This window comes from Phocoena phocoena, chromosome 17, assembly GCF_963924675.1.
Source record: "Phocoena phocoena chromosome 17, mPhoPho1.1, whole genome shotgun sequence".
In the NCBI taxonomy this organism is placed as follows: Eukaryota; Metazoa; Chordata; class Mammalia; order Artiodactyla; family Phocoenidae; genus Phocoena; species Phocoena phocoena.
In genome coordinates this window covers 12,147,415-12,169,717 of record NC_089235.1, presented here as the reverse complement: position 1 = coordinate 12,169,717, position 22,303 = coordinate 12,147,415, and the positions used below count along the sequence as shown (strand labels likewise).

The 22,303-nt window shown below is 44.1% G+C and overlaps 1 protein-coding gene and 3 non-coding genes across 5 annotated transcripts in view; all 4 read right to left on the bottom strand.

Moving 5' to 3' along the window:
• The window catches only part of TRIM55 (tripartite motif containing 55), a 41,529-nt gene extending 31,127 nt beyond the window's left edge, over nucleotides 1–10,402 (bottom strand). For both annotated transcript variants that reach the window (XM_065895097.1, XM_065895099.1), the window contains exons 1-4: nucleotides 10,235–10,402; nucleotides 9,526–9,698; nucleotides 2,753–2,918; nucleotides 676–771 (exon numbers count right to left, since the gene is read on the bottom strand). In XM_065895097.1, coding sequence (XP_065751169.1) covers nucleotides 676–771; nucleotides 2,753–2,918; nucleotides 9,526–9,698; nucleotides 10,235–10,402 — 603 coding nt within the window. The remainder of the gene's footprint in view (nucleotides 1–675; nucleotides 772–2,752; nucleotides 2,919–9,525; nucleotides 9,699–10,234) is intronic.
• Nucleotides 10,403–19,513: 9,111 nt separating this feature from the next.
• On the bottom strand, nucleotides 19,514–19,586 carry TRNAA-AGC (transfer RNA alanine (anticodon AGC)). The gene has a single exon. It is a non-coding gene; the product is annotated as a tRNA-Ala (tRNA).
• Nucleotides 19,587–19,729: 143 nt separating this feature from the next.
• Nucleotides 19,730–19,819, bottom strand: TRNAY-GUA (transfer RNA tyrosine (anticodon GUA)). The gene is given in 2 exon segments: nucleotides 19,730–19,765; nucleotides 19,783–19,819. It is a non-coding gene; the product is annotated as a tRNA-Tyr (tRNA).
• Nucleotides 19,820–20,336: 517 nt separating this feature from the next.
• Nucleotides 20,337–20,427, bottom strand: TRNAY-GUA (transfer RNA tyrosine (anticodon GUA)). The gene is given in 2 exon segments: nucleotides 20,337–20,372; nucleotides 20,391–20,427. It is a non-coding gene; the product is annotated as a tRNA-Tyr (tRNA).
• Between the last annotated feature and the right edge of the window lie 1,876 nt (nucleotides 20,428–22,303).

The following is a 22,303-nucleotide window of genomic DNA, read 5'->3' as shown; positions in this document are numbered from 1 at the left end:
CACGTGGCAAAACCCCTTAGGCTTCAGCATCTATACAGTTTATATTTGATCTTGAGAAAAAGTGGATTCCCAGTATTTCTGACATGCCAAACCTAAGTGTGAGCCATTTGTTCATCAAGTTTTTAATTGAGTGTTTATTATGTGCCAGGCACTGGGCCAGACAGAGGGCCAGCGGAGATGAAGGAGCCGGGACTCTGGCCTCAGTGAGCTCCCAGATACTGACCCCCTCTCTCCCTGCAGGCAGGCAGCAACTCCACTGTTAGAGCTTAGATATGCAGCTCGAATCTGCACATGACTTTCTAAAGCACCAGCTAGCATTTCTTAAGACCGTTTAGATTTCCACAAAGAAACTGTGCTATGATGGTGGAAAACACTCATTGTCACTACTGGAAACTGATTTTTCTTGTAGCCAATCTTTCAAAATGGGTTGCCCAAGAAAGAGCACCCGTAACGACCACCTTGATAAATGTGGTAAGATCTGCCTTGTTGCCTCATGTGGTAACTTCTCTTTTGTGTGCCAGGAGGTAAATATTTTAGAGACACGTCAGGAAGGAGGTCATCCTATATGGAAAGACTGAAATGTTGGAACGGGGATTTCTAGGGTGGTGTTGAGGAAGCCACAAAACCCCAGGGGTTCAGGCACGGTTTACACTCCCTTGAGGCCACCTGACTCACCTCGATCGTTTTGCAGGTGTCCTCCAGCTGGCTGATCACTCCCTGGACCCGATCATTGCTTCCCACAAGGACAGCAATGCCGTCGCTGAGCTCAGACTAACGGAGAGAAAAGAGGGATGCAGGGTTTTAGGGGCTTTCTAGTCAGCACTGACTGTGAGTTCATCTTAGTAGTGTCCTCATGGGTTCTTAATTTAGGGTCCACGGAACCCCCAAAGGGGGAACAGTGAGGCTGGGAGGCCTGAGAACCTCCTGATCTTGTAAATAAAATTCTGAATGGATGTGTGTATAAATGCATTTGTCTGGGAAGAAGTGTCATAGTTTTCATCAAATTCTTAATAGAGACTGTGACCCTGCTAAAAACATTAAGGACACCGAATTATAGGCCATAGAGAATAGCACATTCAGGGTAAAGAATTCTAAGAATTGTTTATTGAATGAAGACCAAAATGTGACATCAGGGGCCCAAAATGAATTATTTGTCTAGTGCAGGTCAGGATCAGTTTTGCTAGAGAAAAATATTCATTTATTCAACGTACACCTACACGCATCCTCTACATGCTAGACGCAAACAGATACTCATATTCTAGACCAAGTCATTACAAACTTAAAACTGTAACGTTCAACTGTTTCCAGAAAAATATTTCAACTTGAACTTCCTCTCAGGGCTCTTTGGACCCCGAAGCGATTCCGTTGTTCTTACTTACCCCCTCGCAAGGCTGGCCTCTGGAGCACAAGAAACACTGAATGAGTGGGACTCAGGAAACCTACGTGCTTGGTCCAACTCTGCCTTCAACTTCTCTATGATATTGGGCAAAACATGTAATCAATTTGGACCTTCATTGTCTCACATATAAAGTGAGGAGACTGGACCAGAAGAGTGGTTGTAAAACATTTTAAAGCTGCAGAACCCTTTCTTCAAATGGAAGCTAATAAATAATCCCAATAGGTAAAAAGTGAGGCTGCTTTGGCCAAACCGGAGCGGGATGGAAGCTCTGCCAGCCTGCCTCTGTCCATCCCACATGGGCCTCAGGGCTCTGAGAGGAATGGTGTGACACAGGTACCATTCAGTTCTAACAAGTATGACTTGGGGGGGGGGCAGGTAAAAGGGAAACGGGGGATAAGTCTTAAGTGGGTTGAAAAATAAATAAATGTTATGGATATCTTGCTAATTCCTGCTTCTTTAGCAGTTAGTACTCACTGGTTGCAACTGGTGTTGCCCAAAGTTTGGTTTCCAAATTTAATTCCAACTCTATACTGTATTTGGTGTAAAACACTGACCAAATGTGGACTCTCTGATTCTTACAGAAAGAAGCCGAGATGTGGAGCTTCTCAAATTCTAGATGCCAGGACTTGGTTGCAACTCTCTGAGCACACAGCCCCACAGTTTATTTGCATCAAATGGATAAGCTTCTACTTGCCTGTGGGTGAAACCGGATTGGCAGGTGAGTGATAAGCTGGGACATCCTGTATTTGGTCAGAATGAGGGGTCTGAGGCCCTGGGGTGAGGGCATGGATGGTGCCCTCAGTGCTGGCCTAGGTTGAAAGGCTAGGAGGCCAGTTTAACCCAGGCTGGAGGGCCAGCCCAAGGGAACGTGTAACGCAGTGTCATTCATTGTAATCCTACCAACTAGGAGTGCTCGAGAAAAGGCCTTGAGGAAGGCCAAAGGAATCTTTGGTTGGTGAATGAAGAAAAATGTTCTGAGTGGAGTAAAAAGTTATCCTTTTATTACCTATAGTCTGAACCTCAAATAATGTTTGAGCAGCTTGAGCTCGGACCGAGTCCCATAACAATGCACATCTTCAACAACCTCCAACGGGCGCAAACACTGCGACCCTTCTCCTCCGGACCCCTTCCTGACTCTCTGCATCTCTTCCCTCCCGCACCTTCCCCACCAGCCTGCAGGGCATTAAGCGCGTGGAGGGTGCGCAGCATCCCTTCCGGCTCTACGCTCCTCGCCCGCCCAGCCTCAGTGCCCTGTGGCCCTGCGCATTGGGCATCTCTCCTTGGGGGGCAGCGAGTCAATGACGCAGGCACTTGGAAGGGGCTTCGGAGGAGGGGTGGAAAGGCCTCTGTTACCTTCTGCCTCTGGAACACGTGAGTGAGGGGAGCCACCTGGCAGTCCTTGTGCGCCCCGAAGACCTTGCACAGAGAGCAGGTGGGCACTTCGCAGTTCAGACAGTAGATGTTGATGCGCTCATCTTCGTGCTCCTCACACAGGGGCTGGTCGGACTTCTTTTCTGGTCTGGGAGGAGATACGTGGATAAGTGTTAGCTCCGGTTGCGGCAGAGCTGAGCCGGGTGGCCCAACGGGGTGATCAGCATTGCATCCTACCCCTCAAGACCCTGTACCCACAGCAACCCTACCCCAGCAGACTTCCAGAGCCCCTTTCATGCGCTCGGAGCCCTCCAAATTCTCTACGGGTTTATCAGCAGTGTCCTGACAAATTTCCAATCAGCCTGGGGTTGGCTGGAGACTGTGGAGACACATGGAGACTGTGACCTGTAGCATTTGCCAATTTCTCTGGTGTGAGTATTCCCCCCATTGGCCGATTTCAAGGTTTAAAAACGGGCTAGTGCAATTCCTGAAAGCCGAGCACCGGATTCTTTCCTCAGGAGCTGCTTCAGCACCATCTCTACATGCTCACAAGTCTCTCAAGAGAGACTTTACAATTACGGGTAAAGAGGATCAGGTTTCCGATAAACAAAATGTCAAGTTTGCACCAGCTTTGGGGAGGCCCATTTGCCCCACCGCTGCAGCCTCTGGCCCCGGCAAAAGGAGTGAGCGTGGAGGTGGGCTGGGGGAGCCCAAATCTCTGATTTTTCATCTCGGCGCTGGTTGGAAGTAGTTGTGTGTAAGTGCTTTTTTGATTTGTTTGGGTCTCCTCCTGCCATTAGCCCAGAAAACTAAATGTACGTGACTTCCTGCGGACTCGGCAGTGGTTAAGAGTGGGTAGTATGTGCTCAGTGAATGTGAACAACTACACTGAACACTTTAGGCAATAAGAAAAGTGCAGAATGTTGTTCTGGGACACGGTGGTACCCCGGAAGTCCAAACCTCACAGACAATCCGCAAGTTTCAGTTCTCCCAAACCAAACCAACCAAAACTTCTCAAAGCTGCCCAGGTCATAATGGAGCGTTGGGTTTGTATGTGCTTGTGAGATTTGCACTTCCGGGGTACCACCATGTCCAAGCAATGAAGAAGCATGAGAGAGGTAGTGACAAATTATTGCTGCTCAAGGATAACCTCTTAGCTGCGAAATCACCTGGAGAGCCCAGGTTCACATCACGTGGTAGGACCTGGTATATTTCCCTAACCATCTTCGTGGTTTAGGTGTTAGAATACGTCAAGATCAAAATTATGTCACCTCGTGATGCTATAGGCTCCCTCTGGAGATCATGGGGGGAAGGGTGGTTTTAGCCTACTTATACGAAATCTGGAATTTTGATATGTCCTATTCAAAGACTGAGGCTGTTAATAGTTTTCAGAATTGTTTGGAAAATTTAAATACAAATCCAAAATCTTTCCTCATTTTCCCAAACACAGGATTATTTAGAAGCATCTCAGATTTGGAACTGAACTTTTATTTTATTGAAGTATAGTTGATTTACAATATTGTGTTAGTTTCAGGTGTACAGCAAAGTGATTCAGTTATACATATATATATTTCCAGATTATTTTCCATTATAGGTTTTTACAAGATATTGAATACAATTCCCTGCTCTATGCAGGAAATCCTTGTAGATTATCTATTTTTTCAATATAGTTTGTTTAATGCCATACTCCTAATTTATCCCTCTCCCCCTTCCCTTTCCCCTTTAGTAACCATACATTTTTCTATGTCTGGTGTGAGTCTTTTTACGTTTTGTATATAGATTCATTTGTATTATCTTTTAGATTCCACATATAAGTGATATCATATAATATTTGTCTTTCTCTGTCTGACTTACTTCGCTAAGTATAATATTCTCTAGGTCCATCCATGCTGCTGCAAATGGCAATATTTCATTCTTTTGTATGGCTGAATAATATTCCATTATATACATTATGGTCTATTTCCTCCACTGGAATGTGAGCTCTATGAGGGCAGGGGCCATGGTCTGTCTCCTTTTTTGCTGGGTTCCCAGTGCCAAGAACAGTGCCTTGCACAGAGTAGGTGCTCAGTACATATTTGTTGAATGAATGAGAAGTAAAAGGGAATTTGCCAGATTCGTGGACAGTGTTCCCTGTGCTCTAACATAAAATCGCTCATCTGGAGAAGGCGTGGGAACTATGGGGAAAGCTTAGTCACTTGGCTCTCCTGAGTGGCAAAGGAAAAGACCAGACAACATCCTGAAGGCTCCACCTATAAATGACAAAGGCCTCCAGCGGTTATCTAGAGACTAGGAGTGGTGATTCAAAGGCTCCTCTACCTCTAAAACCTTCCCTCCCCTGTACCTCCACCTCGTAATACATGTCAAGCAAGTGTCCAGAGCACATTAACTGGGAGATGGCACAGCTTATGCTGCCGCGGCCCCTCTCCCCCAGGCATTTCCCGAGGGTAGCCTGCGTCCCACGTGCTGCTCTGATGTTAGCAGCTCTGACCAGGGACGATATTGTAGAGCTCAGATATTTGCAGGGTATGCAATACTGAAAATGTGGAAACAGCCATGGGCTCTTCATTTAGTTGTCGATTGTGATTACTTTTTCATGATGCAATACAGACCAAGGACTGCCTGCAATATTCCTTATTAGGTTGTTATTGTTCAGGTGGCAACACAGGCCGAGAGGCATCCCCCACTTACAAATGGGTGTAGAATGAAAACCTTCAGACACCTTACGCCACATAACAGACTTGGGACAAATGTGGCATGTAGAATAAAGACGCAAAGTCAACTTCATGAGGTGAGGGAGTCCGAGCTCTCAGTTGTGGTTCGGGTCTCAGTACCAAATGCTGGCTGTGGCCCCCAGCCGTTCCGTGCAGGCTAGTCTCAGGGAGTCTGTAGCCTGTTCCCTCTGCTCTCTGGGGTTTCGGGGACCATCTTCAAGTTTCCTGAAGGATGGGCATCTGGTGCTGATGATGCATTTCAGGCAGTACTTTGGGTTTTTTTAAACATCTTTATTGGAGTATAATTGCTTTACATTGTTGTGTTAGTTGCTGCTGTATAACAAAGTGAATCAGCTATATGTATACATATATCCCCATATCCCCTCCCTCTTGTGTCTCCCTCCCTCCCACCCTCCCTATCCCACCCCTCTAGGTGGTCACAAAGCACCGAGCTGATCTCCCTGTGCTATGCGGCTGCTTCCCACTAGCTATCTGTTTTACATTTGGTAGTGTATATATGTCAGTGCCACTCTCTCACTTCGTCTCAGCTTACCCTTCCCCCTCCCCGTGTCCTCAAGTCCATTCTCTACGTCTGCATCTTTATTCCTGTCCTACCCCTAGGTTCTTCAGAGCCATTTTTTTTTTTTTTAGATTCCATATATATGTGTTAGCATACGGTATTTGTTTTTCTCTTTCTGACTTACTTCACTCTGTATGACAGACTCTAGGTCCATCCACCTCACTCCAAATAACTCAATTTTGTTTCTTTTTATGGCTGAGTAATATTCCATTGTATATATGTGCCACATCTTCTTTATCCATTCATCTGTCAATGGACACTTAGGTTGCTTCCATGTTCAGGCAGTACTTTTACAGTCAAACTGATCTCAAAGTTTAATCCCAACTCAGTTTCTCCAAGTGGTGGCCGTATGGCCTTAGGCGAGTTCCTTCAACTCTTTCAGGCTCAGCTTTTACTCATATCTGAAAATTGGACTAGGAGTCTTCTAATTAAATATGACAAAATGAACGCATTTATTTATTTGTTTCCTGCTGAAATCCCACTAAAATGAGAGTAAGGGAATAAAAAGGTATAAATCAATAAGGACAAAAAATGAGCAAAATAACAGCAGAGGAGAGATGCAACCAAATGTGGGAAACTGGGAACAGCTGGACGAAGGGACGTGACCTGTTTGAAATGCATCTTGGTTCTGCTGGGAGCCTGCAGGGTAAAGGCGCACAGGACAAGCTGCTCAAGCTTTACAGGCTCCCCCTGCAAAGGCCCTGGGACTGCAGAGGCCAGGCACCCAGGAGTGCAGGGCAGGGGGTGGGACTGGAAAGAGGAGGACTTTTTGCACACTTTAGGGGGTTACTTGAGGATGTGCTCCACAAAAACAGTAGAGTAAACCAACAAAGAGGACGACAAAGGATCCAGGAAACAAGGGCTTCAACCCAGGGGAGAGTAAAAGAAAAGTAGAAGGTAAAGCCAACCATGCAGGGGCTCAGCCCTAATTGTCTACAGTGAAGTCAATAGATAAGGTCTAAAACTGAAAAACCAAAGAATAGGAGCCTGCTAGTAGCAGACACACATCACTGGGTGATAAGTGGCAGAAGAACAGCTGAAAGAATTAAACGTGGCTGACTCTGGGGAGTGAGACTTGGGGGCAAAGAGAGAGTAGGGCACGGAATGCAGCTCTCTTTCGAGGCTTTGTAGTGAGATTGGAATGTTTAAAATTATGCATATGCATAACTTTGAATAAAATAGTCGTGAGAATTAAAGAATTACATGATTCATGTGTATAACACCCTGAACGGTGGCTGACGCATATTCAACACATATTGGTTTGACTTGCTGTATTTTAAGGTTAATTATTATGTTCTTTTTTTTTTTGGCCGTGGGACATGTGGAATCCTTGCTCCCCGACCAGGGATTGAACCCGTGACCCCTGCAGTGGAAGCGCGGAGCCCTAGCCACTGGACCACCAGGGAAGTCCCGTTATGTTCATTATTAATATTAGTGAAATTAGTTCCTTCTCGCGTCACCGCCCCCCCCGGCCCCCGCCCCCCGCAAGCTCTGGCTAGCTCAGCACCAGGCAGAATTCTAGATAAGAAGGCCAGGTTTTATTGAGACCTACAATCTCTAGCCATTCTGCGGGAGGCCAGAGTTGACCAGCCCCTGCCCTTTCTGCTTCCACCTTAATGTGGGCCAGGGTTCATCTCACTCTGTATTTCAAAGTTATTCCAGAGTCACCTCACATACCCTGAGGCTTAGGAGTCTGGACTGGTAAATCTGCCAGCCCTCAGGGAACAACTGGGTTTATGTCCAAACATGTGCCCGAGCTCTCTGTACAATTTGTGGTTTTGCTACCAATTAAAAATGTCCCAAAGGCAAGTCTCAGGTTCAAGAAACAGCAGCATAAGAAGAATCTGATAATCACAAAAACACCACTAGGCACTCAGCTGTGAGCTTCATTGTTAGAGATTGGTTCATTGCTTTTAATTTGTTCACCTAGGCACTAGTTTTGGCAGATGCATTGCATAGACTTTAAAGCCAGGATGTGTCATGTAGTGTTACGCTACAGATTTTAACATCTCCTCTTCTCGGGATTACATAACCATTATTGTTATTATTTCACATCATTCAAGCTCTCACTGTCGCAAGTAGCAAAACAGAAAATTATGGCAATAAATAGAACGTGTAAGAAGATTTATGGTGTTGCTTAAACATCTGGTACTTACGGAGCAACTGCTCTGTGCGAGGCACTGTCGCAGGCACTGAATCAGTTGTTATATAAACAGCCTTAGTAATTAGTTGGTTATTAATTGTCTGGTTAACTTTTTTAAGAGACAGTGTATCTATTTGCATCTTAAAATAATGAAATAAAATGAGATCAGATCTTAATTACAGCAGCGGTACTTTCCTTCTTCTCAAGAGATTTTGGAAGCGAGGGAAATGGCCCACTCTGTATCTCTGCAGTATGTCATCAGCAATTCTTCTTCCCAGTACCATCTATATCCTGGCACTATCTAATTTAGTTTTGAATCTTAAGCAGAAATGAATAGCCATAGCAATTATAATAATTATATGTTCGATTTAGAGAACAGCTTTCCTTCTAAGAGCACAAGGCTCTTCGAGCCCTGCAGATGTCCCGTGAATCCGTGTCTCCTACTAGGAAGCACAGTGAGATCATTTCTAGATGGTCTCAGTATTGCTGTCAAGCGCTATGGACTTGACTGCCTTGTGTACAGTTGAAAAAGGGCTCCTCAACACCAGCACTTCTAGGAATGAACTCCCCCTGTGTTGTCTCTAGGAAAGGAACTCTGTAGCCAGTGTGATTCGATGAATAAGAAGCCCTTTTCAAAAAAATAAAAAATGACTGATGTATATGCTGCGTGCATGCCAACAGTATTCAGGAAGAATAACCTAGAGAATAGGGAAACATAACCTGAGCTCCAGCCTTTTTTTTTCCTCCCCTGTCTCTAAACTCTAAGTTGCTAAATCCCAGGAGTCTACCTTGCTTTGCTACTTCCCAGAGTCACTACCATGACTAACTATGTCAGAGGATTTTGTTTTTATTATTATCCTCTAGATAATTTTTACATGAGACTGTCCGAACTAAGAACAGGCCGATTTGGGGAGATGCCATTTCTGTTCATTTTCTGTCGTTTTGCACTCTAATTTTTCTGCTGTGTAGAATCTGGAGCTATAAAGAAGCTGTGTAGTGCAGAAACGTCTACGAGGGATGTAATACAAGGCTGGGGGTAGGGCAGCATTATGCCTCTTTCAATATCACCATCTGGACTGGATTAGCGTTAATGAGTTACTTCATTCTGAAATTGATACAAAAGCATGGGCCCCAGCTTCCTTCTCTCCTCCCAAGAGCAACTCTCACTCCCATTGGGAAGGACTGACTTGGAAAAACATTTTCCTATAAAACAATTAGCCCCTGATTGGTAAACAAGCATTCAGTATAGCGACCCACTAAAACAAACAAACAAATAATGAAGACAAGCTTCAGATGTGTCTGACACACAGGAGAACCCTACCTGGTGGACTCCTGCTTGTAGATGTCAATGATATTTTCCACCAGCAGGTTCCTCTGAAGCCCGTAGATCCCATGTCTGTCCAAAACCACTTCGTGTCTGCAGGATGGGCAACGGAATCGGCCCCCAGAGGCCACAGTGCTACCTCCTCTTGTCGGCAAGTACGGGTTAGAGGCCTGTTCTCGCCAAGCAAGAAAAGAGGAATTGAGTAATGCCACAGGTAGCTTTTCAGAGGCTTCCCTTCACTCTCTGTTACACTAGGAACAACATCAACTCCAGCTTTCAGCTTGCTGTGAGATCGTCCCTTAGGGCATTATCAGCAAGTGGTCCTGAAATGCAGGGCCAACACTTATCCACCGTCAAGTGCCATGTACCGTCTTCAGCATGAGGTGATTTTCCACCCAGCATTTTCATAACCAAAAGTTCCAGCCAGAAACTCCAACATTAATGTCTTGGGCAGTAATTCATTTACAATTTTGAGACAGATTCAGTTTTTTTTAAACAAGTATGATTCTTGGTATTGAAATAAAATTAGATTTGAGAGTAAGAAGGAGGCTGACAGCAAAGTACAAAGCAAATCACTTTAAAACCTTTTTTTTTTTTTTAACAAATGCAACCTTATACAGCTTTCTAAAGAAATTACCTCAAAGTTAAGCGCTTGATTCGGAGAAGAGGGAATCTTTTCTACCCCCTCCATTCCAAACAAACCTACCTGGAAAATGTCACTGGCACATTTCCTACACAGGTTATGCTGGCAGGGGAGAATGACCACGGGTTTCGTGAACATCTCTAAACAGATGGGACAGATGAGTTGCTTCTCCAAGTTATCCATGGTCTGCTGCTCTTTGGAAAAAGACTTGTAATTCAAAGATGCGCTCATCTCCTGGCCGTCCCTGTGTGCTCTGCCAGGGAAAGGGTGCTTCGAATGGTTTCTGCAAGTGATTCCTGGAAATAATTCCAAGGATTGTGTGATCAAGTGTCCTTTACGTTTCTTTCCGTGGAGGACATTGTTTCAGGCCCAGGTTCAGAGTGGGGCTGGAGCTGTTTTTAGCAGCCGAGGGTCACATGACAGCAGACAGACTTGTCCGTATAAGCCAGTGACAGGAGGATGGATTCTGACAGGTGACAGAGAACAGGGGCCAACATTTCCACCCCAGGGAGTGAAGAGAGTGGGTGGGAAGGAGGATTACAAACCCCATTTAGACGGGGTTGTGAGGAGAGGGAGGTGAAGCTGACAGTTGTCAACAACAAATGCAAATGTTGGTGCCCAGTCGCTGAGCTATGCCCCCTGTGAGCAGTCAGCAAGGGCTTGGTGATGGGCTTCTCCAGGACCAGGGAGAACATAGTCCAAGAGTCTCACTGTATAATGAATGCCATTTCTGTCTTGAGAATTTAGGAAGCAAGTCACCAAAAGTAGCATGATAATACTATCCTAGGTGAAAACAAACGAAGCATGTCTGCTTGGCATGTCATTATCCTGGCTTCACAAGGGTAATCAACTAAAAAGACTTGCTTAGTGTTAAATATTTCATCTTTGTGAGGGTTGTGAAATGGGAAAAATTTCAACTTAAAAACTGATTTCAAATCTTTTCACCATAAAAGTATCCACAAAACTTTAAAAAAATCCAAACACCAGTTGATCCAATTTTTTTAAAACAAAGTTGTATAATAAAGCTCTAGTATGCCCTTTTCTCTTTTTCCTAATCCTCCTTCATCATATACACCACCACCCCTACACACACCTAGAAACACAAAGAAAATTTGGCAATCTTTAAAAATTTTAGTTTGCGCCAATCAGTAATGAGGTAGTAACTGGCACATGGGGTGGCAGACCCATTATTTAATTTTGCCATATAGTGGGGGACAAATATCAGTGCCATTTTCAGTGGAAGTGAAAATGGAATCCTGCTTCCACACCTGGGTTTTATCTGGTCTGAAATATCTGTACCCCTCTGCATTTGTCTGTATTTACCAAGTTGATTTTTTAAATGATAGTTTCCCTGGTCATTTCTGAGAATTCTTGGTCTGCTCTTGAGTCATCAATTTCAATTCTGATATTGGCCAGGATTTTGTGAAACAACTGTTTCATCTATATGTTTTATTTAAAGATTTAAAATCAGATCAAAAATGAAATAAGAAACACATGTCTATTTTTTTATGTGATGAATTTGCAGCTTTATTTCTCCTTGATTTAAAACACCCCATACAATGAACACATTTTGTTAACACAGCCCCAGGGTGCACTTAATTACGAGTAAGGAGTAGATCGTTGTGACTGGTTATGTGTGCCCTTAGTGCTGTGTGCACTGAGAGTTTATTGAGAATCTAATAAGCTCTATTAACTAATAATAAGTTATACATATTCATAAACATTTCAGGGATCTTTGGAGAATTTTGTTATTCCTTTCAATGTCTGTTTAGCAACTACAGTGAATAAGGGAATTGGTGACATTGTTTTACTGAGTTAATTCAGTTCACCTAGCCTAGACAGTTAACTGTGTTTATTGTACATGGGCTATGGAGGTCTGAGCAAAATAAGAGAGCTGTTTTCTAAGAAAGATGAAGTTTCTACTGTAAAATATCTTGCAACCTAAGGAAGAGCACTTAAACTAATACTATACACTATAGGCAAGCCTATCCTTTTAAGAGGAATTCATTCTTTCAAAAAATATTTGTTGAGTGTTTATCATGTGTCTTGAAAGACGAACAAGATACAGGCTATTGTCCTCAAGGAGCTCAGTCTAATAAATAGTAGAGATAAGACACGCATATACAGAACCACAGTACATATGTGTACTGTGGTACATATACAGAACCACAGTACAAAACAAAATGGGATAAAGAACTTCAGGGACTTCCCTTGTGGTCCAGTGGTTAAGACTCTGCGCTTCCGGGTTTGATCCCTGGTCGGGAAAGTAAGATCCCCATTCCGTGCGGCACGGCCAAAAAAAAAAAAAAAAAGTACAGAGAATTCCAGAGTTGGAGGAATCAGGAGGGCTTCATGGGTGGGGTGGCCTTTGCACGGATCCACTGAGGAACCTAGACGCCAATGGGCATGTCGTTCTGTGGGCCGTGGGGCGTAGGTGGGGCCTCCAAGAGAAGGCACAGAAGCAGACAGGAGTGCCGGGAACGCTCAGAGCTGTGGTGCTTCAGGCTGGAGTGCAGACCATGCTTCTGGTACGTTGGCAGCCCATGAATACTGGGCTGAAGAGTTTCTACCACTTAATAAATTAGGCAACAGGAAGTCGTTGAGAGTGTCTCACAGGGACATTTCCCTGAGAGCTGTGCATTGGTGAAATTAATCTCAGTGCTGGTTGGGATAGGTCAGTGTGAAGGTGACCTGGCTAAAGACCAGATGGGAGGTTGTTGCCTAGGTGAGAGGTCATGACGCCCTGGCCCTGGGTGACGAATGGCAGTGGGGAAGGAAAGGAGGGAATGGACTCTGGTGGCTATGAGGGGAGAATCCTCAGGGGTGACTCAGGTGCCTGAGCCAGAGCAACCAAGATGATGCAGTGAGAGGCTGCACAGGGAGTCAGGAGGTCCAGCTCCCATGTCCACCTCACCTGGTGATCCAGGGAAAGTGACCTCACCTAGTTGGATTTCAGTTCTTTTATCTGTGAGTGGGCTTCATAACCTAACTTAGCAGTATTTGTAGAAAAAAACACTCTGAAACTGCATGAACATTGAGAATCCCCAGTTGAATTATTTGATGGAGAGTTGAACCCTACCCTCTCCTTTTATTCTCTGCTCCTTCTTGCTCTCTGCCTTTCATTTTGTCTTAGAACTGCCCCTGGAAGCTACAGAGGAAGCTAGCAAGAAGCCCACAGGAAAAAGAGCCAGGTTGATGGATAAGAACCACCTTCCCTTCTTCATCATCTTTCCTCCATTCCTGCTCCCCCAGCTCTCAGAGACCAGCCATCTATGGGGTGGGCATGTGAGTTGGGAGTGGGACACGGGGGTAGCACTCTGGTTCCTAGGGAGGAACCAGAAAATTTTAGTCTGCTCCCAAATCATTCAGAGTCTGAGAGATGGCAGAAATTCTGGAAATGAATCAGAATTGAAGTCAGCTTCAAGGCTCTGGAATCTGCCGTGGACCTGGGCCTCCACAGAGATGCGAAAACCAGCTTAGTCTCCTGAAGGTACCCTGGACTCTCTAGGGGTGGTGCGTGACTTCCTCCCCTCTCCTACCCACACCCTAGCACAGGGGGTTGAAACCAATCGGGGTAATTACACAGGAAGTTGCCATAGTTTGAAGCACCAATTTCCCCCCATTCTTGAGTCCTACCATACTGTGGTACGGGTATGTTTAGACACATTGAGAAGCTGAAGCAAAACCACCATGGCTCTCACCTCCTCCAGAAGTTTCCCACATCCCCCAGATAAGTCAAAGGAAGCAAGATGGGTCCCTAAGAACCTGAGTTTACGCCCACGGTGGACTTGACACTGAGGGGTGACAACAGAAAGAGAAGACTCTTGACCTCTTTCAACCTCTAGCTACCAGGCCAAATGAACCCAGACTTCAGCGTCCACGGAAATGTAGATCTCAGTGTGTTCTTAATCTCTGGGAGGGAGAAAATGAGGTTCTAAAATCCCTTACTTTAGTACTACACCACCACAACAAACATAATAAATATTTGAAGAGTACCAATCATTTCTTAGGATAGCTCTCTAGAGTAGATGATATTATCTCCATTGAGCCAACTGTGGCTCAGGGAAGTTAAGTAGTTGCGCAGAATGATACCTTTTGACTCATCCACTAAGCTACCCCACCCCATACTCTACAGCACATTGTCCATTAGAATTTTCTGCAATGATGTAAATGTTCTACATCTGTGCTGGCCAACCTCTAGCCACAGGTAGCTATTGAGTACTTGAAATGTGTATAGTGCAACTCAGGAACTGACATTTTTTTTCATTATTTATGGCAGCGTTGGGTCTTCATTGCTGCACGTGGGCTCTCTCCGGTTGCAGCGAGTGGGGGCTACTCTTCGTTGCAGTACACAGGTTCCTCATTGCGGTGGCCCCTCCTGTTGCAGAGCATGGGCTCCAGGTGCGCAGGCTTCAGTAGTTGTGGCACATGAGCTCAGCAGTTGCGGCTCACGGGCTCCAGAGCACAGGCTCAGCAGTTATGGTGCACGGGCTCAGCCGCTCTGCAGCAAGTGGGATCTTCCTGGACCAGGGCTCGAATCTGTGTCCACTGCATTGGCAGGCAGATTCCCAACCACTGTACCACCAGGGAAGTCTGTGAATTTTTAAGTTTATTCAATTTAAACATATGTTTAAATAACCATATGGGACTGGAGGTCACCACATTGGACACAAGTCCTAGAACATAAGATATTAAAAAGCCTTTGGGGGGGAAAAAAAACCCTTTGGAGAAAATTGAAATGTATATGAAGGATTCTCTGGCAGGAACTGGCTTCCTCTCTTTTGGTGGGTTTTATACTTTCTGGTTAGGGTGATATGAAACTCCTCTAACCCCAGAATAGTTAGAAAAGCAACATCAACTCTAGATTCCAACTTGCAAAACAAGACAGAGAACTCTGGGGAATAGGAGGCATTAGAAAGTTCCCAGAGAATCAGTGTCAGAATAAGTATACTTCCCAAGGATTCCAGAATGTCCTCAGCATTTCATTTACCCATGTTCTTTTTGTCTCTTTAACATACATAATTGCAAATCCAGGTACTTGAAAATAATCTAGACTTAGCTCCAGGAGCTAGCTAGCCATTCATCAAACAAAATAGATGGAAAGTGGAGCTAAAGGGAAGTAAAAAATAGATATAGTTTGAAGCAAAGCAGTGAGGCAGAGTGCAGCCCTGGAGGAAGAGAAAACAAGAGGAACTGGAAGGCTGATCTTGATTTCAGCTCATTCTCTAAGGTAGAGGAATGAGAATTCTTCTTTCTTTTACCCACCAGAAGTGAGAAAGTTGGCGTTTGACAAAATCGTCAAAACAAGCAGAGAAGCACCAGACTGTGTGGTTATGGAGGCAGACAGTAGGGGTTGCTGGAGAAGAAGGTTTAGTTAGACTGGAACACTAGGTCATGAGTGGACTCAGACTTTCAGGTCAACTCCAGCACCAGTTAAGTCTCCTGAAAATCACTTTAATTCCATGCCAAAACAAAAGCCAATGCTTAATAGTTCACAGACCAGGTCCTCTTAAACTAAGACAATGAGGTTGTTAGTTTTTCCCTGCAGTATTGATCCATCATCCGTCCATCCATCCGTCCGTCTTCTTACACCAAGGACTCTTGACATCTACAAAATGCTTAACATTTTCCTTCGGTTTACATTGTCAGTTTTTTCAGTTTGGCTGTTTTTCTGGCAATAGGCAGCTTGAATATGTGATTTTAAATTTTTTAGTGAAAAGAAACATTTTACAAAAGCTAAACTAAAAATGAAATTAACTAACTTGAAAAGTACTTAACAGAAGCGAAGTGGCATTTCTTTCATTAGATAGTTTGCAAACTTCTGGCTGAAAGCTTTTTTACTTCTTGATAATTAATCCTTCTCCAAATCTGTTGTTTATAAATTTTACTTCATCATACATATCTCTAAGGAAATGTTAGAAAACTAACATATTGTACTTTCCTCTGAACATTTCTTGGCATAGTTCACATGCCAGAAATAAACAGTGACAATCCCTAAAAGTAGCAAATACTTTAGTGTAAGGCCTTCCCAATGGCCATGTCTGAACTCCTTACCTTGGCTCCAAGATCAGGGACACTTGGCTCCACCCTCAATGCACACAATCTAGTCTTACCTCCCCTCCACCCCAGCCTACTAACTGATGTCTCTGAATTTACTCTTGCCTTCTGCAATCTGCTTCTCATGTGTCACACTCTATTTAAATCCCATTAATGGTCATATTACCCCTAGGGATAAAGACATTAATCCTCACTGTGATCCCTAAGGCCTGGCATGATTTGTCCCCTACCTACCTCTCTGACCTAACTGTACAATAGAAATAAGATGTGAGTAACAAATATGAGCCATATATAAGATTTTAAATTTCTAGTAGCCACATTAAAAAACAGAAACCAATGAAATTAATTTTATTAATATATTTTATTTAACCCCAAACCATATAAACTATTATCATTTCAACATATAATCAGTATTTTAAATAATGAGATAGTTTTATTTCTTCCCTTCCAATCTGGAAGTCTTTTACTTCATTTTTCTTGCCATGTTGCACTGGCTAGAGACCCCAGAATGGTCTTCCTTGCTTCTTTCCTGATCTTAAGAGGAAAGCATTCATATTACTAAGTTTAATGTTAGCTGTGTGTTTTTCATTGATGCCCTTTATCAGGTTGGGGAAGTTCCCTTCTCCCTGCCTTCCAAGTTTGCTGACAGTTTGAAAAATCAGGACTGGATGTTGAATTTTGTCGAATGCTTTTTCTGCATCTACTGAAATGATCGTGTAGTTTTTCTTCTTTAGTACTGTACTTTAGTACTGTACTTTTTTTTCTTTAGTACTGTACTTTAGTACTGACAAATTACCTTGAATTTTGAATGTTGAACTAATCTTGTATTCTTGAAAAAGACCCATTTGGTCATGATGTATTTTCCTTTTTATATATTGTTGGATTTAACTGGCTAAAATTTTGTTGAAAAATTTTGCATCTATGTTCATGAAGGATATTGGTCTGTAGTTTTCATGTAATGTCTTTGCTTAGTTTTGGGATCAAGATAATGAGGGCTTCATGGAATAAGTTAGACAATGCTCCCTCCTCTTCAATTTTCTGGAAGTTTGTGTACAATTGGTGTGATTTCTTCCTTAAATGTTTGGTAAAATCACCACTGAAAGCATCTGGGCCTGGTGTTTTCTTTATGAGAGAAATAAATGAGTTAGCACATGTGAAGTAACTAGAACTGTGCTTGGCTTGTCAGAGGTGCTGAATAAATGTTAGCTTTTAATGTTTTAGAATTCATCTATATTTTCAATTAAAGTAATAAATGGTTATTACAGAACTTAAAAATATTTTTAAATTTTAAGGAAGAAGAAATCACAGTAATCCTACTAGCCAAAGGTCACTAGTATTAACATCTTAATGCATTCTTCAGTGTTTCCTACAGGTAATTCATGCTTGTTTATACTGTTATTGTTTATATTGCTCTGTGCCTACTTTATTCACTTAATATTCAATTATTAACATTTCCCAAGTCAGTAGAAATTCTTAATAAATAAAATTTCAAAGGCTGTACTATTACATGGTCATACCATAATTCACTTAACCATCATTTTGTATTTTTAGAATTGTTCTACTTTCCCTGCAGAGGAAATCCAAGCACCTCTTTCCTGCACTTTCATATATATTTATATAAACACTCGTGTAAACTCTAGAATATTCCCTCCAGGCCTTCCCTCTATGGTGTGCTAATAACATACACTGATAACAGCTAATGTTCATTGTGTGTTTACTATGTGCCAGGCACTGTAAGAAGGGCTTTACATTAAAAGTAGGAACCATTATTATCATCCCTATTTTACAGATGAGGAAACTGAAGTACCAAGATGTCAAGCAACTTGCCCAAGGTCACCCAGATAGAGAATGGTAAAGACAAGAAAGTCTATCAGGTTTCGCAGCCCACATGACTAACCATTAGGCAATAGTGCCTCTCAGCTTATATCTATAGACTTCTTATATGAATTCCATTCCACACCTGAGTTGTTGATCCTGAGATATTGTTTGAGTTCTTGCCCAGCTCACTTGTCCCAAACATGTGTTCTCCACCTGGATTTGGGGTACAGTTGCTAACAATTCCTTTACTTATTACCCGTTTCTTGCTCTTGTAGTTATTATAGTTTCACTGCCAGCTCCTCCAGCCCACCAGCTAGAACACCCATCATCCCAACCAGAAATTGGGACATATCATCTGATAAAAGGATTCTTTTTCCTACTTTGTAAATTTGTTTTCACGAAAAAAATGATGTATTTTAAGTGAATCATTATACATTCAATAGAGACTTTATTGAACAGAATTTAAAATAGAAGCTGCCCTAGAAAATGAAAGACACGCCAATAAAAAACAACAGGTTGTACACATTGGTAACAAAAATATACAGGTTGTCTAGAATCCTAAAACGGAAATAAAAGTATTTTCACTTCTCAACTGTAATCCTCATAAAAGGTGTTATCTCTGCCTTTGTCTAGGTCTATATTTTGTGTTGACAACTGCAATATCGTTTCAACAGCTTTTTCATGGCTATATTCTAGAAAATTAGGATAGAGAGACTTCATTACCAGAAAAGACTTTTTGTGTGTTCTGCTAAATTGAACTTTTCAATGAGTGTGTGTATTTGTGTTTGTTTTTGTCATGTCTAAACATGTCTAAACAGACCACACTCAAGAGCAGCCCGAGCTAGAACTTTTCTCCAGTTGATTCCCTCTCTGTGGTGGTCTCTAATGAACTCTCCAAAGTTACTTCCCAGGAGGAAAATGGCGTTAGAATCCTCCTCCAACAAGAAGCCTCTGGGTCCAGGGTCTTTTCCACTTCCTCACCTGTCCTCAGGTACCCGCCTTGCTTTATCACATCCGTCTTGGATCTGCCAGGAGCCAGGCACCCCACAGTATGCAGATGAGATGGACCAGAATAGTCCCCGCCTCCTCAGCTCAACGTAAGTTTAAAGTAGCAGCGTCCTTTTCTAAGTTCTGTTTTTGTTTTTCTGTCAGGTCCCTTTAATTCTGCGCAGTTTAGACTCAGATGGGTCCCTGTAAGTGCAGCCATCAATCACAAATCACAAAAGACTCAGAGTGCCGACAGACGTGGTTGCAATCTGTCTCCACTTTTGGAGAGAAAACTAATTTCGTGAACTTCACAAAGTAAATGGGTCTAAAATTTTTAAATTAGAAAAATTATCCCCTCAAGTACCCTCGTCTGGGAAGTTTTAATAGCGGTAACCTCAAGCTCGCCCAACTCCTTTCAACTCTTGTTCGAGTTGAATGAGAATCAAAAGAAAAAGGACCACTGGAGAGCGGGAGAAAAACTGGAGGATGCGGGCATCGATCCCGCTACCTCTCGCATGCTAAGCGAGCGCTCTACCATTTGAGCTAATCCCCCACCGCTGGCCACGGCTGCTTATCTCTTCCTCTAGAGAGAGAACAGAGCGTTTAGAAGCGAAGATAAATATTCTTGACCACATTCTTGTCCCTGTTTCATGGTTAAGGCCAAAGTAACAACAACAACAACAAAAAAAGCCTCTCTCCTTCGAGCCGGAATCGAACCAGCGACCTAAGGATAGCTATGAGACACCAGTCTACAGTCCTCCGCTCTACCAGCTGAGCTATCGAAGGGAGTGAGGGGATAGGTCCTCAACCCATCTTCATAACTTTTAGTCATTTTTCTAGGCTTCGTGTGTTTTCTACCACGTTGCCTTCGTGATTCCCAGGTTCCTTGGGCACGAGATCCTCCTTGGGGACCTCCCAGCTCCTCACGGCAGCCGCCCCGAGCGTTCGCATCGCCGACCTTGCATGGGCTCTGAGGACTGGGTCAGGGGCCTGGCCCCTGGGAGCCGGCCGTTGGCCCGGGACGCGGCTTAGCCGTGTCGGCACTCAGGGGTTCGGGAAACGCCAAAGACGCTTTAGAAACAAGCGAAGGCCGTGACCCGGCAGCCTCCCCGCTGAGCGCAGGCTCAGTGCCCCGCTCACTCAGAACTCGGACCGCATGTCCCTGTTTCCGGGATTCGCAAAAGATTCACACCGAGGAAGCTACGGGTTTGGACCTGTTATTTGGAAAGTAATGTATTATCAGAGAAATCCTTATGCGGAAAGGACCATAAATCATAGGAAGCTCGACAAAAACGTCCTTGTCTCCTTCGAGCCGGAGTCGAACCAGCGACCTAAGGATGTCTCTTAAGGGTATTAACTACAGTCCTCCGCTCTACCAACTGAGCTATCGAAGGAACATGTAGGCCTGGTGCCCCCGCCCCCTGAGATTCAATAACTAGGAACCAGAGCGTGCTCAACCCTTACCCAGAGATGAAACTGAGCATGCGTAATGGAGGGAGTGGGGCGCGAAGGGAGTACGTGCCCGAATGTTGTTTTACGCGTGCGCAGAAAGACTACCCGGCTGTGGCTCGCGGAGCCTGACTGCGGTACAAGTGAGTTCCGAACTCTCGTGTCAAGACTCAAGACTCCTCCGCGTGTCTGTCGCACTTTTTCTTTACTCCCGGTGTTAGGGGAGTTACTGTCGGGTGTGGTTTCCCTATTCTGTAACCTTTATGTCTCCTCACCTTTCGTGTGAGGGGTCCGTGGTGCAGGGCGATGCGTCCGACTACGAATCAGAGGACTGTAGGTACGATTCCTTCCAGTCTTGGCGTTTTTGTCCCCTTAGTTTTCAAAATCAGAGACTTTTACTACTTTGGAGTTCTCCCAAGCACAAATGCCGAGAGTTTACCACACCTCGAGGGCGGAGAGCCACCAGGCTTGGTTTCCGATGCCGCCTGTGGAACTTTCGAGATGTTGAGATGTTGGCGAACACTAATAACGGGACGCCGGTAGCCGGGCGAGGAGGACGGCGCGGGGCAGAGCCGAGGAAAGGAGGGGCGGTTCCCGCGGGCTCCAGGTAGGATGTGGGGAGGGAGCCCCAAGGTCAAGCCCGCAGTTCCCAGGACAAAGCTGGTTAATGTCGCGGGGCTGCGTCTACCATGGCTCAGCTCTTCAGGTCTTGGAAGGATTTGAAGACGTTGCAGTCACCCAGTTACTAAATCACGCCAGCCATGCCCGACAGTGCAGAGGGAGCAAAGTTATTTACAAGGTTCTTTGGAGCCCGCTCCCATTTTACATTTCATTTAACAAACCCCTTCTTGGTTGTCAGCAGAGCAGAAAAACCGTCTAATGATTTGGGTTCTGCCCTCAAGGGCCTTTCAACCAAGAGGGCATAATGTTGGTTTGAGCAAACTGAGTTTTTATTTTGAAGTTATTAATCTTACTTGTGGAATTGGGTTTAGAATTAGTTCTTAAGTCTCCCCAAGTAAGGTAACAGCTCCCCAAAGTAAAAGTTTTAATACAATGTGAGGATGAGTTAAGGAAGAGAAAATGCGAGGTTAGGGAAAAGGGCTAGTCATTAAGTGGGAAAGCGGCTTCCTTAAGGCCACACAAACATGGTTAAAAGGAGTTAAAAATTTAGAGGGTGGGGCAAGCACAGGCTATTTGAACGAAATGGTGAGCTTTATTTTTGTTTCATTTTGCCATTTTTCTCACGTAACAAGCTGGTAGCTCTTTAAAGTTATATAGTGTCTCCGAGAGTTAAAAAAATACTATCTCTGTGAGAGGCGGGGGAGATGTGTCGCACCCCTCCCCCGAAGTTTATGGAAAGAACCTTGTAAATTAGGCTAAGAGGAAAGGGCCTTCATTTTATTCGTACTGTCTTATTTTATAGGGTGGCAAGTCAGGCGTTTATTATCCGCAGAGGTCACTGTGGTGGCCTCCACTGTGGTGGAATCCTGGCCCCTTGGTGTAACCCCTTCCTGATGCACCCTCTTCCAAAACAGCCAGCCAGATAAGAGTGACGCGTTCCAGGAGGGCCAAGATGTTTCTTGATTTCTGGCCCTCTTACTTGTGATAGAAATCCACACAGAGCTAATGTAAGCAAGTGGCATGTATTACGGTGATACAGGAGTGTCCCAGGGAAACCATGGAGGAGTGGTAACTAAGCCTCCTTGTGGTTTTCCTCAGCGCCTCTCAGCTTCTCTCTCTGCTTCTCTAGTGCACACAGTTGGAAACATGGTGCTGCACCCCTCCATCCCCACTACCCTAAAAATTCCTGGCCCTTATCCC